This window comes from Monodon monoceros, unplaced genomic scaffold, assembly GCF_005190385.1.
Source record: "Monodon monoceros isolate NGI ecotype Baffin Bay Population unplaced genomic scaffold, NGI_Narwhal_1 Super_Scaffold_9, whole genome shotgun sequence".
In the NCBI taxonomy this organism is placed as follows: Eukaryota; Metazoa; Chordata; class Mammalia; order Artiodactyla; family Monodontidae; genus Monodon; species Monodon monoceros.
In genome coordinates this window covers 21,789,030-21,805,454 of record NW_021703786.1, presented here as the reverse complement: position 1 = coordinate 21,805,454, position 16,425 = coordinate 21,789,030, and the positions used below count along the sequence as shown (strand labels likewise).

Here is a 16,425-nt window from a genome sequence, read left to right as displayed (position 1 = left end):
GTGACACACCATTTTGGTGTTTTTACTTGCAAAATTCATCACCAGCACTCCTCCCACCTCTCAACCCAGGCTCCCAAATCAACCTGCACACCGAATTAAGAAGCATATAAAAATGTGCAACGCATCGATGCAGCCCGGCACTGAAAATAGCAGCTGCAGCCACAAACCAAAAAAAGGCCTTTGTGAACAGAGTGAAAGAAGCGGTTTGTCCTGAGTTCATCTTTTAAGCCACAGATAGAACCCCCTACTATTACTAAAGTAACGTCTTTAATCAAAGATAGGAATCAATTAGAGGAAAGTAGGATGTCTTAGTACATTAGATTTTCCTTTTCCTACTAAGTTTCCAAGGCCCTAATTTCCTAGTCAGAGCCCAAGGGAGTATGAACTCACACGAAGGCAGGTAGTGGACCCACTGCATAGATTTGACAGCATTAGCAGAGGCCAGGTTCAAGACGAAGCACACAAAATCGGGCGATGAATCACTTCTGAGGTGTAAGAACCCATGGTCTCCAGGTGACAGTGTTACACCCTGACCCTGGGCACCACCTTCAGGAACACGGCTTCTCTCTAATAGCTCTGGTGCACCTGTCTCAAATTAAACTGTCCCTCATGTTTCAAACAACGTTGAATTTATCTCCTCAACCAAATTAACACCACTTAGGAAGATCAGTTTCAGAAACACTTCTCTACTAGACTCGAATCTAAACCACACAACTTCCTGAGCAGTTTAACATGTGGAGCTACCTTCCCAGCCAACACAAGCACTTTTCTTGCTTTAAGAGTATTGAGTCAGACAGACGTAGAGAACAAACGTATGGACACCAAGGGGGGAAAGTGGCGGGGTGGGGTGGGGTGGGGGGTAGTGGCATGAATTGGGAGATTGGGATTGACATATATACACTAATATGTGTAAAATAGATAATAAGAACCTGCTGTATAAAAAAGTAAATAAAATAAAATTCAAAAAAAAGAGTATCGAGTCAGACTGGAGTCAGACTTATAGTCCAGGCAGTCTGTATTTTTTTGAGTGGCACTGAGGTCATACTTTAATCTACCCTGACCATATTTGTCCTCTGCCCCCCATTAGTGATTCCAAGGCTGAAAAATTATGCAAAGTCCCTTACAGAGTTCAAGTTAGCTTGACAGATAAAGAGTCAGAGAGCTTGGCAGGTGGCAGAGAGGTATAGGGAGCGGGAGAGGGGGAGGAAATGGCTCAACTTTTATACCTAAGCCCAAAGCACAAGGCAGGTACTAGGATGATGGAATAAAAATTGTTCCTGTTGCTTTGAAATGCTTCAGCGATGCCAAAGGAAGGTTTTCTTCTTCTGTTTTTGAAAGCTACAAATCATTATTCATCAAATGAAGCCAATGATCAGGTGTACCAAATTAAGTGTCCCCAAACTATAATTTTTCTCTTGTGAGGAAAGCTGCCTTTACTGGAGTGCACAGACCAAAAGATAGAAAAGCCTTTTTGTGACTAGTTGAAACTTCTTATAGAAGTCCCACCAATTTTTTCATCTCTTGGCACATGGGATATGCTAATTCTTTGGCTTTTGCTGACCCACCTTGTAAAACCTTCTCTAAGTGGTCCTTGTTCATCTTCAGTTTTTCAATTTCACTCTTAATTGAAGCAAATTTCTCAATCACAGTATCTGCCACCATCAGCTTGTAGCGAGTGGTGTTGATGCCAGCACTGAGGCAGACCACCTCCTCCACTGGGAGTCCCGTCACTGCTGCATGGATGGAGACCTTGTTGGAGATGCCCCCTCAGCTGGCTGGGCGTAGGTGACCTCTGAAGTGAAGTCTATCACAGCCTTGTGGACTTCTGCAAGGAAGGTCTTTAGTGGATCATTTAATAAAGCTGTTCTTCATTTCAAAAGACAAATGAAATACATTCCAGTGACTCAGTGTTTTCATTTTATTTTTAAAATTTATTTTTGGCTGCACTGGGTCTTCGTTGCTGCGTGCAGTCTCTCTCTAGTTGCGGCGAGCAGGGGCTACTATTCATTGCGGTGCACAGGCTTCTCATTGCAGTGGCTTCTCTTGTTGTGGAGCATGGGCTCTAGGCACATGGCCTTCAGTAGTTGTGGCACGTGGGCTTAGTAGTTGTGGTTCGTGGGCTCTAGAGCACAGGCTCAGTAGTTGTGGCGCACGGGCTTAGTTGCTCCGCAACATGTGGGATCTTCCAGGACCATGGCTTGAACCCATGTCCCCTGCATTGGCAGGCGGATTCCTAACCACTGCGCCACCAGGAAAGCCCCAGTGTCTTCATTTTAAATAAATTCATTACAATGGAAAAGATGGGAGCTCCTTTACTCCTACCTTTTAAAACAGGTGAAACCAAGCAAGGTAGGTGTTAGTGCAGGGGCAGAGAGGTGGTGGTGGCTCTGTGGGGTGCTGAATCCAGGGCAGGAGGGTGTCTGGGTGAGGAGGGTGTCTAGGTGAGGTAATGATGGAAACAGTGGCTTGGAGAGGGTGTCAAAGAGCCCAAGAGGTGAGAGGGCATCCATGCGTGGTGACAAAAGAATGGTTACATATGACTGGATTATCCCAGTATGTTGAGGATTGTGGGCATTTGGGATTGTTGGAAAAGAGAACAAGTACAGAGAGAAAGAATAAAAACTAGAATAAATCCTGTGGTGTTGGATTGGAATCAAAGGTACTGGTTTGAACTGGTTTTCTATATATATATATATATATAAATATATATATATATATATATATATATTTTTTTTTTTTTTTGTGGTACGTGGGCCTCTCACTGTCGAGCCTCTCACCGTCATGGCCGCGCCCGTTGCGGAGCTCAGGCTCCGGACGCGCAGGCTCAGCGGCCATGGCTCACGGGCCCAGCTGCTCCACGGCATGTGGGATCTTCCCGGACAGGGGCACGAACCCGTGTCCCCTGCATCGGAAGGCGGACTCTCAACTACTGCGCCACCAGGGAAGCCCTCAATATATATTTAAGTACAGAAATATAGATGTAAGTATGTATACATATACATATATCCCTGAGCTCCATCCACTGAGGGGGCCTGGGAATAGGCACCACAATAGCAATGAGCACCCTTGGCTTGGTTTCTAAATACCTTGCTCTATTAAAAGAAACTAGAACTCCTTGGGGGAAATAGCTGGTTCAGACTGGGGCAGAGAAAGTACAAGGTGAGCCTGGAACAACTTGTGCTTGAAGTGCTGGAATGGTATTTCATTTGTCCTTTGAAATGAAGAACAGATATATTAAATGATCCACTAAAGACCTTCCCTCAGCATCTCTAAAGCATTCATAACAACAGGAACAGTTTTTTTTCCATCTTCCCAGCACCTACCTTGTGCTTTGCAGTTAGGTATAAAACCTGAGTCTTGGGACTTCCCTGGTGGCGCAGTGGTTAAGAATCTGCCTGCCAATGCAGTGTAAATGGGTTCGAGCCCTGGTCCAGGAAGATCCCACACGCGGCAGAGCAACTAAGCCCATGCACCATAACTACCGAGCCTGCGCTCTATAGAGCCCGCGAGCCACAACTACTGAGGTCGCGAGCCACAACTACTGAGCCCGTGTGCCACAACTACTGAAGCCCATGCACCTAGATCCCATGCTCTGCAACAAAGAGAAACCACCACAATGACTAGCCCCCACGTAGCAACAAAGACCCAATGCAGCCAAAAATTAAATAAATGAATAAAAAATTTTAAAAAAAAGCGGAGTCTTCCTGCTTCCTGCACATATCAAAAGGTCACAGAAGCATTTGAAGGGGCTCCCACTGGCCAAATCTGGGACAACATGAGCATCAATATCATAAAATATCAAAATGATAGTAATATATAATAATCATTGAGTAAAACAAACCCATGAGTCCATAAGCAAATGAATAGAGAAAAGGAAGCCTTCCTTATGGTAGAATGCCAACCAATAAGTATAGGAGGAATGTGGGATTCAAAAACATTACTGGGCTGCCATCATAGTAGTAATTCAGCCAAGGAACAGCAATAGATGCTTAAACTAAGGGGTAGAGTTTAATGAGGAATGGGATATTTAGTCTCAAAGCACTACCCTACAAAATAGTTATTAGGAACTTTTCAGTGGAGAAACCCAGCAGGCACCACCCCAATTAAGTGATCAAAGTTAACACCACCACCACCAGGGTTCATCAAAATCATGGACCACAATAGCATCACTTCTGATATTCCTGCCCAAAATATGTACTTGAACCAAATCATGAGGCATTAACAAACCCAATTTGAGGGCAGTCTGCAAAATAGCCTGTAATCTTCAAATGTCAAGATCATGAAAACAAACCTCAAGGATTGTTCCAGACTGAGAGACTGAGAAATGACTACTATATGCAACAGAAGGCCTTTTTTTTTTTTTTGATGATAAAGGATATTATTGGGACCACTGGGAAAACTTGGTTACCTGTGGATAGTAGGCTTTCCATGTTAATTATCCACTTCTGATGGATATGTTCGGTGATATAGGAGAACATCTTCAGTTACACGAATTACACAGTATAAAATATGCAGCAGTGTTGGGATATCACCTTGCAGCTTACTCTTAAAAATGATTCAAGGGAAAAAAAAAAAAAAAAAAATGATTCAAGGGGACTTCCCTGGTGGCACAGTGGTTAAGAATCCACCTGCCAATGCAGGGGACACGGGTTCCAGCCCTGGTCTGGAAAGATCCCACATGCCGCGGAGCAACTGAGCCTATGCTCTAGAGACCGTGAACCACAACTGCTGAGCCTGGGTACTGCAACTACTGAAGCCCATGCTCCTAGAGCCCGTGCTCTGCAACAAGAGAAGCCACCACAGTGAGAAGCCCGCGCACCGCAATGAAGAGTAGCCCCCGCTCGCTGCAACTAGGGAAAGCCTGCACGCAGCAACGAAGACCCAACACAGCCAAAAATAACTAAAATTCAATCTTTAAAAAAAAATGGTTCAAGGGACCTCCCTGGAGGTCCAGTGGTTAAGACTCCGTGCTTCCACTGCAGGGTTCACCGGTTTAATTCCTGATCAGGGAAGTAAGATCCCACATGTCATGTAGTGTGGCCAAAAAAAAAAAGAAAAAACAATTCAGAAAAAAGTTGACTATTCTCACAGTATTTCTGGTACTGTACTTCTCTGTAAGTTTGGAATTACTAAAATAAATGCTTATGACTTATATTTTTATAAATAAAATAAACAATTATGAGAATATTAAAGTTTGAGTTAAAAACCAAAAAGTAGGAATGAAGAATTGAAAATTCTTAATTCAGTAAAATGAAGAACACATCATATAGTTTGTGGACCATCAACGGGGGCGATCACATTAAAAAAGTAACAGGGATGAAAGGCTCACATTCAGAAGTGAAATGGCTAAAATGTCTCTCAGTCAAACATTTAAGGGCACACACAGAAAGACAATTTGCTAAAAGTGAAGATCCTTTTAATTTTTTTAGATGCAGGTTACTTAGATGGGGAAACAGTACTTAAAATTCCATGGAACTAAGGTCAAGCAGAGACCATGACCAAATACTTAACAAGGACACCGTATTTTGATGCTCTTTTTTTGAGTCAGGACAATATCCAAAGACAGGTGATTCTTCCTAATTTGCATCCCTGATGACCAATGAATGAGACCTTTAGTCATCTTTGTATCAATTTCTTAGTCTAGGCATTTGAATCCCCAACTAATTTAATGCAACTTAGTTATTCACTTCATCATATATAATACTTACACATGGAAATAAACTCTTTGATTCCCATGAATAACATTTCAACTATTAAGTTACAAAATGGCAAGAAAGATTCTTTGAGATCTCCAAGTAAGAAAAAAAAATGAGAAAAGTATATACCACAGGGCTTCACAAATATGAAGCAAAAATGGTTAGAATCTTTTTTTGTTGTTGTTGTGTTTTTTTAAAAACACCTTTATTGGAGTATAATTGCTTTACAATGGTGTGTTTCTGCTTTATAAAAAATGGTTAGAATCTTGATATAAAATAATTCTTCCTAGGTTCAAATCTGTTGGAATCCTTGAATGGTTTAATATCTACAAGACACCATTTGTGGGCATTCTTTTTAAAAAGCCCCAATGACCTCGCCTGTCAGGAGCAGGTGCCTCTCAGCTGGTGCTGGACAGAAGAGGCTTACGATATTTGCACTGAATCCAAACTCGGTACATTGTCAGTTGTTTCCCTCGATTCACTTGCAACCGGCGATCCACCAGGTTCTGAACCTTTTCCAGTCCAGCAGTAGTGAAAAGTGCGTCCAGTTCATCTAGTTTGGAAAGAGATGTTTATATATTTTCCCCTGAAGAAAAAGCACTGTGCCTACCACTTCCCATGTTAAATGGCACTCTGTGAGATTGCTGTCCTTATTTATAGATTTTAAATGGCTTGAGCAGTATTGTTTAGTTACACATGCAGTAGTGGCTTGGTAGCAGCAAGTCCACATTTAGGTAGGGGAAGGCAAACCATGAGTGAATGGCAGCCTGGAACCCACAGGGAGAACCTCTCTAAAAGTTAGCTGATGAGAAAGAATTTTCTAGGGTTCTACGTACATCTTACAATTATATGCAAAAATTGACATATGTGGCATGTCGAGGCCATTTTTTTTTTTTTTTAGGAGAGAGGTTCCATCACTAACTAAAGGTTCAAAAAAGTATGTGACCTGACAAACGGCCCAGGAATGAAGTATTCATAAGGCACTGGAGGGGGAGGAAACCGGCAGCAGGACAAGCAGCAGAGGAGAGCGGTTCTGAGTCATACCTAGAACCCAGGGGGCCATGAGTTCACCGTAACTCAGGTGCACCTAAGGTACAACCCAGCTTAGAGCCTGAAACAGCTACAGTGGAGTCTTGCAAAATGGGCAGGTTCCTGTTTTGGACAAAGTGATAGAGAGGAAGAGCAGCCAGTAGAAGAGCAAAGGAGGGACAGAAGGATCCGACAAGCTGAGCCTACTTGGAGCAGTGAGTGGTTCAAGGTGGCTGAAGGTAGGCTGAGAGGTGGGGAAGGGCAGAGAAGAGGCTGCGAAAGATAGAAGGGGCCAGATGATTTCACTTCTGAAAGCACACGGAGGAACATGTAATCTGGCCCTGTGGGGGCTGTCAGCATAAAGACGAGTGCTTTCATACCTTGTGTGAAGAAGTACACTCTGGTGCCATCGCCTCTCACATAGAAATTTTCAGACAGACACTGACCTGCAGAGTGATGTGGTAAAGACCAGAGAAACTTTAAAGCACTTCTTTGAATTTCATTGCCAATCAAATGTGCATCAAGATATCAATTTCTTGGGGCAAGAACGGATCCTTTTCTTGGTTACACTGGTACTTTGCAGGAATCTGCAATTTCTCTCCTACAAAGGAATGGTGCTTTGGAGAAGAGCAGCCCAAGGGGAATAATCAAACTTCAGTGTTAGCTAACACATGCAATTCTCAGCCCCCTGTTCTACAGTTCCGTTTCATGATGAAAATAGCTTGTTTTTCCCTCCCTCCCCGATTAAACAGCGCATACACTTTGTTTAAAAACAGAAACAACTTTCTAAATGGCCTTCTGCCCCTCTAAAAACACGTTTAAAAAAACCTCAAGGAATATAGCTAAGTTTAAGGAAATCTGAGACAGCCACTATTCCTGTTTTAGTGACTGTCCTTTTGCATGTCTCTCTACGTATCCACATGCACATTCATAAATATGATCACATATATACTGTTTTTATCAAAGACACACACTTCCCCTCCTGCTGCTAAGCCCCCTGACCTTGTCAATTTAACAACCTGATATGTAATCAATCCTTCTATACCTTTTGAATGTCCAAATAATCTTATTTTTCCCCAGTTACTGTTATACATGGGATTAAGTTTAAAATACTCATGTGCACATTGCTTTTCTCACTTGGTAATATAGCATGGAAACCCCCCCAAGACCAGTGGTATGGGGTCTATCTCATGTGATATGCACAACATTCCCCTATCCAGAGGCAGTCACTTTGTTTCCAAGATTTTGCTTATCATACACATATTATGTGCTGGTTCTTGAATAAATCCCAAAAGGACTGTTGGATTGGATAGATAACACTAGGATGTTTAAAGAAAGGCTGTAACCATTTCTATTTCTACCAATAATGGAAGAGTGTATCTCTTTCTCTGAATCAGCCAGCAATAAGTATCTCATTGTTATTTTTATTTTCTTGAAGTTTTGGTTTCAGCCATTTGGATCTGCTCTTTAGTAAATCAACTCTAAAACACTTCTTGTCTGTTTTTTGGTGGGTCACTGATCTTTTCCCTTATCAATTTGCCAACAGCCCTGCTTGAAGAGCACTGACATTGTCTTTATCTGTTCCTTTAACTGAAAATATTTGTCCTCAATCTGTCATTTGTCTTTTAACTTTAATGGCATCTTTTGCCATACCACACTTAAAAACTATTTATGTAATCAAATGCCTTTTTCTAAAAAAGACCTCCCTAACACCTAGATTATACAAGTCTTCAAAAACATACCACCTTTATCATGTATTAAATGGCTTTATGTATGGAGCTATATAATTCGAGAGTCTCTATTTTATTCCACTAATTTGTATGACTATTCTTATGGCAAAACCGTTGTTTTGATTACAGTGGGAAAATACCTTTTTTAAACCGAAGCTGAGCCATGTCATAGCGGCCATAATCTCGCAGAAGCATCATCCCTCCAGGCTTCAGAAGCCTGCTTAGCCTGTTGATAGCCTCCTGCATCCTGTGGGGCAGCAGGGAACGAAGATCAGATCTCCTTAAGGATAGGGTTCCTCTCCCCTGTAGCATATCCTGAAAATCCCTGAAATCTCCTCCTCTCTTGTTTCAGTTATAACCTGAGCACATGCCCAAACCTCTGCTGTGCCTTCTGCTGCCTGCTCACAACTGTGCCTCCGATCCACTGCCTTCAGTATGAAGAGGTCTGAAGAGGCCTGCTTCTTCAGCAGAGGTCCACCGTGGGGAAAGTTACGTGCTCTCTGCCTGATTCACTTCCCACTCCTCATGGGGAAGCCAATCCTACACCAGGCTCCCACGGATCTGAGAGGACCCCTGACCACCCGGTATGGAGACTGCTAGTTGACCCATCTGCCTGCCCCACTAGGCCCAAGCTCTTTGAATGCAGCCTGCATCCTTCCATCTGTTAAATGAAGACTGAACCTCAAGAACTTACAATTTACATGGTGATACAGTCTATATGCAAATGAGTACTCTGGGCAGACTGCTTTACACTTCTGACTGCACTTTCCATATACAGAGTCTCAGTGCAGGTTTCAGCTTTAACCACTGCAAAAGTATAAATGCTTAAAACTTACAAAAACCATTTGAAAGTCTATTTAAGTACTGAATAATGAATTTTTAATTTTAATGTTTTGTTTCAGTCCATATCAGTTTTTAAAAGTGTACAGCATGTAAGCTTCTGCAATTAATGTTTAAAACCATGCCAGGCTGTTTGGGCTGCCCTCCACCTGCCTTTATTTCTCACTCACAATATCCCTGTCAGGTCAGACGACACGATGCTATCCTAGAGGAAATGTGGGCTAGAGAAAGTCAGTCACCCCCCCACCCCCCGCAACTGCCCCGAATGCTACTGCCTCCTTAAGACAGTATTTCACCTTCGTCGGGACAACTGGCTGCCTGTCTAGGAGACTTTAATGGTATCTTTTAGGGTAAACCAACTGACTTTCCTTTTATCTAATCGTGATTTTACGGAATTCTCCTGTACTACAGTTTTCTGAAGAACTTAAACAGAGAACACCTGAGTTAAACTTCACTGTAAATTTTGTGCTGTTAATAAGCTTGTTTTATTGAAAGCATTAATAGCTGTGGCATTCACAGTTCTAAGACATCATGCTATGTGATGGTCAATAGGAAATTTCCACATACCCACTAAGACAGCCCCCTCACTCTCTGGGGATGTTAAACCATAATCATGAGAAGAACCGAGCACTGCAGTCAACAAGCAGAGGTTTAGATGCTAAACCAGAAGTTGAACTCCAAGACAAATTTAGAAAAATAGTTGAGAAGCTCCTACTCCTCCTAGGATGGAGGAGTTTCTTCCTGCCTATCAGAACATTAATAAAATCCTTCTTATTTAGGTTCCAACTCTGACATCCAAGTCCCTGACCAAAGCTTTGTTTTTGCTATGCTACTGGCTAAGGGATCTAAAACTTACTTGTCTGGAATGATCGCTGAGAGAACAAATATGAGGATGATGACATCAAGACTATCCCCGGGCACTGGGTAACTCTTATCTTCATCACACAGGTCGTGAACAAAGGCAAAACACCGAGAAGGATCATATGCTGAATTTGTCTGCAGACAGATGGAAGAGAGGACACAGGCTAGAAAATGTTCACATAGCCTCAAGAAAAGCTATCTTGCTTTAAACGTAATCACCGCCTCTTCCCACTGAGGAGATAGTTCTTGCCATTATGGCAAACATTCTTACTCTTAGGGTAAGAATCAGGAACAACTCTAGGACCCTGTGGAATCTAACTGGTATGCTTAAAATGGAATGTTCCCAACTCCTCTAATTTTAGTCTTTATTCTGATGCGGAGTCAGATCTGAGGACTGGAAAATGACCAGGAAGGTAAGTGACCAAAAGGGCAAAGAGAAACCTCATAAGGAGGAAAACAAAATGTACTGAAAAAGCATGATTTAAACTCCTACTACAGCATATTACACAGATCATAGAATTCTCCAGGAAAATCTCTCTCTCTAGATGTGGAAGATTTAACCTACAATTTATTATCATTAAATTAACTAAGGATAAGCCTCAATATTCGTCTGGTATAGGTTTGCAAGAATAGTTCCAGAAGTGGGAATTCCCTGGCGATCCAGTTAGGGAATGCTTTCACTGTTAGGGGCCTGGGTTCGATCCCTGGTCAGGGAACTTAGATCCTGCAAGCCAAGCAGTGAAGAAAAAAAAAAAAAATCCAGAATTATTACCAATTCCTGAGCTCCTACGCTAGGAGCATCATACATTATTGTAACACGCACATTTTTAGGGTAACTTCCCTATCCACATCTCTCTTCTCCAAAAATGTGACTTTGTTCCTCACTGGCCACAGCTAATTGAAACAGGGCAAGTAGACTGTCAGCTGGGTTGAGTCAATCAGACTTTCTGGGGACTTTGGAATCAAGACACTGTCATTGAGGGGAGGTTTTGGGAACACGTGAAGAGGGGAGACTTGTAAGGGACTGGGAGGGGCAAGTATGCTGAGGCCAAGGCCACGTGCAAAACCAGGAAAAACTTATTAGAGAAAGCTGGTCTGCAAAGAAAAAACAAAACAAAAGGCAAATGGGCAATGAGAGATAAGACACTGTGAACCTGAGGGAGGTATTGTGATAGGAGGGGGCGGCAACATCTCACCAGCCAGCCAGTTTGCCTTTGGTACCTGACACCTTTTCAGGGCTGAGTTTTAGCCCTGGCTACACTTTATGCCCTTGAGTTCTATGACAATCCCTTTAGCTGAGTTTGTCTAGAAGTTTCTGTAACTTGTAACTCAAAGAATCCTGAATGAAATAATCATCTCATTTTAGTCCTTAAAACATGAGTTTGGGTAGGTCAAGAGACCCGCCCAAAGTTTCACAGCAGGCAAGCAACATATTCTGTATTCACATTTGGCCCTTTCCTCTACTCCATGATGTTTCAGTACATCTTTTACTTTCAGACCACAGTACAATAAGAAAATAGCTAGAGACCTTGACTTTTAGCAGACCCTTTCCCCCTTAAGTCAGTGAAAATTAGTGACAGGAGCACTGCACTTACCTGGACCAGTTCTACAGCTGTGGAAGAAAAATCACAACAGTAAACAAAGAGTCTTGGGTCACTGAAATGGGCAGAAAAAACAGCAGAACAATTAGATTACAAACTGTACTATGTCTATCCTCTTTCCTATGTAGCAGAGTTAAAATATGAAGGTACCATATATTAACAATGCAACAGGTTTAATACCCACTAATTTCCCTGATGACAAAGATAACTCATAAATAAAATTAAGTCAAAACAATCCATAAATGGATAATGTAGATATCTAATCTCCTATAACCCACAATTCCCAAGAACCACTATTACCACTTGGATGCAGTAAGAGTTCTAAGAAACAACAACCCCTCACTTTTCTCTTCTTTGCTGTCATGTAGTTAAACTTTACAACAAACTTACTTGTTAGTTTGTAAAATTGGAAAGACTGTGTTTCCCACACCACAACCAACCTGTAGACAGAAATGAACTATTAATCACAGAACTTTCCAAAGAATTAATTCCCTAAAGCTAGATAAATAATCAACAACAGATAATCTTGTCTAATTGTATTAGGGAAGGTGTAGTGACCAGAGCTAAATAGTACCCATGACATTCCCTGCCCTTGACCTCGGGAACCCTTAAAGAGATAGCCATAAAAGATGAGAGCATAGGCTTTCACTAGCGGGAGGGAGATGGTCTGGAAAAAAGGGCATGGGCTGCTTTTACTTTCTGAGTTTTGCCAAATGGTCCTGTAAACAAAACATTTTCTTACTGAGCTCCACTATATCATTATTGGAAAAATGTTTCTAGCAGATTGGGTTGAAAAATTCATGAAAGGAGGACCATGGCAACACTGTCCTAAATTCAGCGCTGGGTGTGGTAATAATAAAAACAGCACCATTTACTAAGGGCTTACTGCGTGCCAGACACTATTCTCAGTCATTTTACATACCTTACTTCAATCAACCCCCGTAACAACTATGAGGCAGAGAGAGGCAGAAGTCCCATTCTGCTGGGTAAGGGACTAGCACAAAGTCATGCCAGAGGACTCAGTCCCAAAACTAGTCAGCTTCTGGTGGAGTGTGTTGTCACTTCTGTGAATATTTGTTACAGTGCCCACCCTAGACACTTTTTCAGGTCTAGCCTAGCCTCTGCCACACATCCAAACTGAGAAAACAAGAATTCTCCCACAATTGAGAGTAGGTACCACCGCAACTAACCTCTCCATCTCATAACTATCTTAGAAGTAACAAAAGTTGTCTTCTGACCTGGGACTCTTTACTAGATGGCAGGTACAGCAGGATGCTACAACTTCTGGATGCAATATAATGCTCCCAGATAGCAGGTGATCTGTCTTTGTTTGCCATGAACACCAGGTATCTTGTCTGCATCTAGGGCATTTCATTAGTTCAAACACCTGGAGGTGCTTCCAGGCCAACATAAGGGTCCAGTCTAGTCAGGTTCATCAGTCAGAAGTTACTTTGGTGGTCAGCCCCTCTACTGCCACCCTATGTGCATAGTAAGACAGCCTCATTAACCCCACTACCAGGACAATAAAGGGAGGTTACCTCCAGTATTCGGTAGGTGGCTGAGGATCCAGGAAACTCATCAGCACAGACTTCCAGGTGACGGAGTTTCTGAGTCACATTCTCTTCCACAGGAGGTGGCTGTGTTTTACGTCCAAGGCTGACTGAAGAACAACTGTGCTGTGCTTCTCTTATTAAACCAGATCCATCCTCACTGCTTCTACACGCAGGTACTTCACTCCCCCTGTTCTCTGAGAGCAAAGCCTTCAAGTGATTTTGGTTTTGGCTAGGTGCCAGCTCTGGGAATTCAGTAAAAAGCCAATGTCTATCCTTGAAAAACCCATTTTCGTGGATTTTGTAGAAGTCATTCCAGTATTTGTTGGCATTGATCTCATAATCAACTGTAAATAGTTAAGAAAGAATTTTAAGAACCATCTCTCAATATTTTATCTGTATATAGTGTAAATCACCATCCTGCTTCACCAAAATTTGTACTAAAAGTTATACTCAAGTAGAGCCACAGTCTCAGAGCTGGTGGTCATTTAGTCCTACCACCTATCACACTTGAATTTGCTGTGTATCTTGTCCTTCCAGGGAGTTCAACTTCTGCCAGAGAACTTACTACCTATCAAATTTCCCCTCACATCTTTGGATGGCTCTTAACTACTAGAAAATCCTAATATTAAGCAAAAAATCTGTCTAATCATTTCTGATCAAAAGGTCCTACTATTTCTCAGGGCCAAAGAGAACAACTCTTTTGTATTTGAGGACAATTATTTCCCCTTCTAAATCCTCTTTTACAAGCTAAATGTCCCAGGTTCTTCAGTTACTCCCCATGTGAAATCAATGGTTATGATACAGGTAGCTCTTTACATTATGTTCCTCTGTCAGTGATTCTTTAGAGTGTGGAGCCCAGAAATAAATTCTCTACTACTAATAGAGACTAAAAATGGAAATAGAAAATGATGACAAGAGGGGAAAATGTCTTCAGATGAGAAGAGATTTGATGATAGAGTACAGGAGAGACTAAGGTATGGACTATTTAAAAGAAAGCTGCTGTTTAACGTAAGCAGACCTAGATTTCAGTTTTTCCTTTTTACTAATTTATTATTGTTTTGAGATAACACTGGTTTATAACTAGATTTCAGTTTTCTGCTCTTTGCCAATACAGGGCCTTGACTAGTGTAGTAGGAGAATAAAAACCCGAGAAACTGGATTTCAATTCCACCACTACTAACTGCTTACCTCTGGGCAAGGCACTTAATGTCCTGAGGTCCAAGATTCTTTAACTGTAAAAAGAGGATATTGGACTATATGATTTTCAAAATCCCTTTCAACCTTAACTTGCTTTGATCTAGTCTTTGTCAAACTATGTAGGGTGACTATTTTGTAACCGGAATCTTCTAATTGTTGTTCAGAACTCTTTCAGTGGGTACTACTCTCCCATTCCTAGCGCTACCTTCAATTGTCACTTAGGACACAGGCCCAACCAGTCCTAGTTTTTTAGTATCTAGGGATATGTTGCAGTGAAATCATCCACCTCGGCAGAAGGGGCCTCTTTTTCTTTGGCCAGACTTATTTCCACTCTGCTTCATCCATCTTTCCTTGGCAGAAGCCCTAAATCCTCATAGCCATCACACAAAGAAAAGGCACATAATTCACTACTCATTAGCCATCCCCCCAACAATATTTAGAATCTGACCACTTGAATCTAGCTTTAATGGCAACATTTCCTCAGGCGAAATGTAATGATGGAGAAAGTATGGATACACCCTCTAAGACAATCATGTGACCACACGGTTGCCACACGCCAGCCATATTAACAAGGATCTAGTCAACATAACTAAAGACTTAAATCACTAGAAAATACTATCAAGATGGTTATTTCTTCCAAACAAAAAACCAAAACCAAACCAAAACATGCTCTACGCCCTAACAAGATTTTAAGGCGCAGCCCTTTCCCATCCTTGCCCATCCCCTCCACTCCCGTTCTACCTCCGAATTCTGTATCAGTCCACTAACAAAGACCCGGCGGCCTCGGTTCTCTGGCCTCTCCGGGAGAGCACGTCCAGCAGTACGCTAGCTGTCTATACCACTGTGGGCCCACCTGGGCGCACCTTGTTTCTCCTGGCACACCCGCTGGGTACTGTTCTCCTGGACTTTCCTCTCCGCCGCCGCGGCCTGCTCTTCTGACCACTCCACACTGTCCCTGAGAAAATCAAACGGGTAGCTTAGGGGCCTCAGGTTCCCGCTGCGGGTAGGTGAGTCCATGGCCCCGGAGCGCCTCTCCCGTGGAAGGAGAGCGCCTCGAGCAGGGCAGCGGGACTCTGGCCGGCGGTCAAGGGTTTCTCGGAGCGCTCCACGGCGCCGGGACAGAGGGCGAACCGCAGGCCGGGCGAGGGGCAGGGCGGTTACCAGGCATTGTGGTGGAAGACGCGCGCCGGGTCGCTCAGAAACCGGCTCCCAAACTGCTGCCTCTTCCCGCAAACCGCGGTGTATTCACCTTCAGTGTAGGAGCCGTCCATGACACCGGAGCCGGAAATCCCTACCTTTCCCTAACGCGAGAACTTCCTGCGAGGTCACGCCCCCTTCCGGAAGGCGAGCGGTCTGGGCGGGAAAAGACGGAGGCGGGGCGAGGCGAGGAGGGGAGGGGCGGCCCTGGGGGTGGGGCGGCCTTGGAGTCGGGCGTCCAGGCGGCGCTCGGGGTCCGTCGGGGCGCGCGGGGCTCATTGGGGAAGGAGAGGTGGCGGGGTGTCGCCCCAGAGTCGTTTGTCCCTGAAGAGGCCGGCGAAAAAGTGGGAGACGTTCTACTTGAGCCTCCTTTCTAATGCTGGGATCCTCTAACAGTTTCCCTAGTTTCCCTTAAGTTGTAAGGCTGCAAAAATCTAGAATCACTTTAAGAATTAAGGGTACCTAGTTCCACCGTAGAGCTAATGACCAAGATAATTGAGGAAGGTAGCAAGCAGGGTGACGAAATAGGGCAGTTTTCCACCTTCTATAGTCAGATTATCACAGTGTGAAAAAGGAAAAAAAAATGTGTATACATGTATATTAAAAAAGTATATATATAATAGTGTGGGACTATATATATATTTTTTCTGGGGGAGGATATGAAATGAATTCTGAGAACACGAGGTTTATTCGTCAAATGAAATCGAATATCCAAGGACAA

General features: G+C 43.0%; 1 protein-coding gene across 13 annotated transcripts in view; it reads right to left on the bottom strand.

Annotated features, from left to right (window-relative positions):
- Positions 1-15,789, bottom strand: part of METTL2A (methyltransferase like 2A) — a 31,610-nt gene extending 15,821 nt beyond the window's left edge. For 5 of the 13 annotated variants that reach the window (XR_003792009.1, XR_003792010.1, XR_003792008.1 and 2 more), the window contains exons 1-10: positions 15,669-15,783; positions 15,361-15,462; positions 13,296-13,654; positions 12,148-12,197; positions 11,752-11,812; positions 10,152-10,291; positions 8,596-8,702; positions 7,106-7,171; positions 6,124-6,249; positions 1,566-1,825 (exon numbers count right to left, since the gene is read on the bottom strand). Coding sequence is in view for 4 of the 13 variants with exons in the window: in XM_029212492.1 (XP_029068325.1) it covers positions 6,801-7,171; positions 8,596-8,702; positions 10,152-10,291; positions 11,752-11,812; positions 12,148-12,197; positions 13,296-13,654; positions 15,371-15,462; positions 15,669-15,778 (1,290 nt within the window). In the remaining 9 variants the exon portion in view is untranslated. Of the gene's footprint in view, positions 1-985; positions 1,826-3,590; positions 4,546-5,288; positions 7,327-8,595; positions 8,703-10,151; positions 10,292-11,751; positions 11,813-12,147; positions 12,198-13,295; positions 13,655-15,360; positions 15,463-15,668 lie in introns of those variants that run through there. The other 8 variants (XR_003792014.1, XR_003792013.1, XR_003792015.1 and 5 more) reach the window with 7 other exon arrangements.
- Between the last annotated feature and the right edge of the window lie 636 nt (positions 15,790-16,425).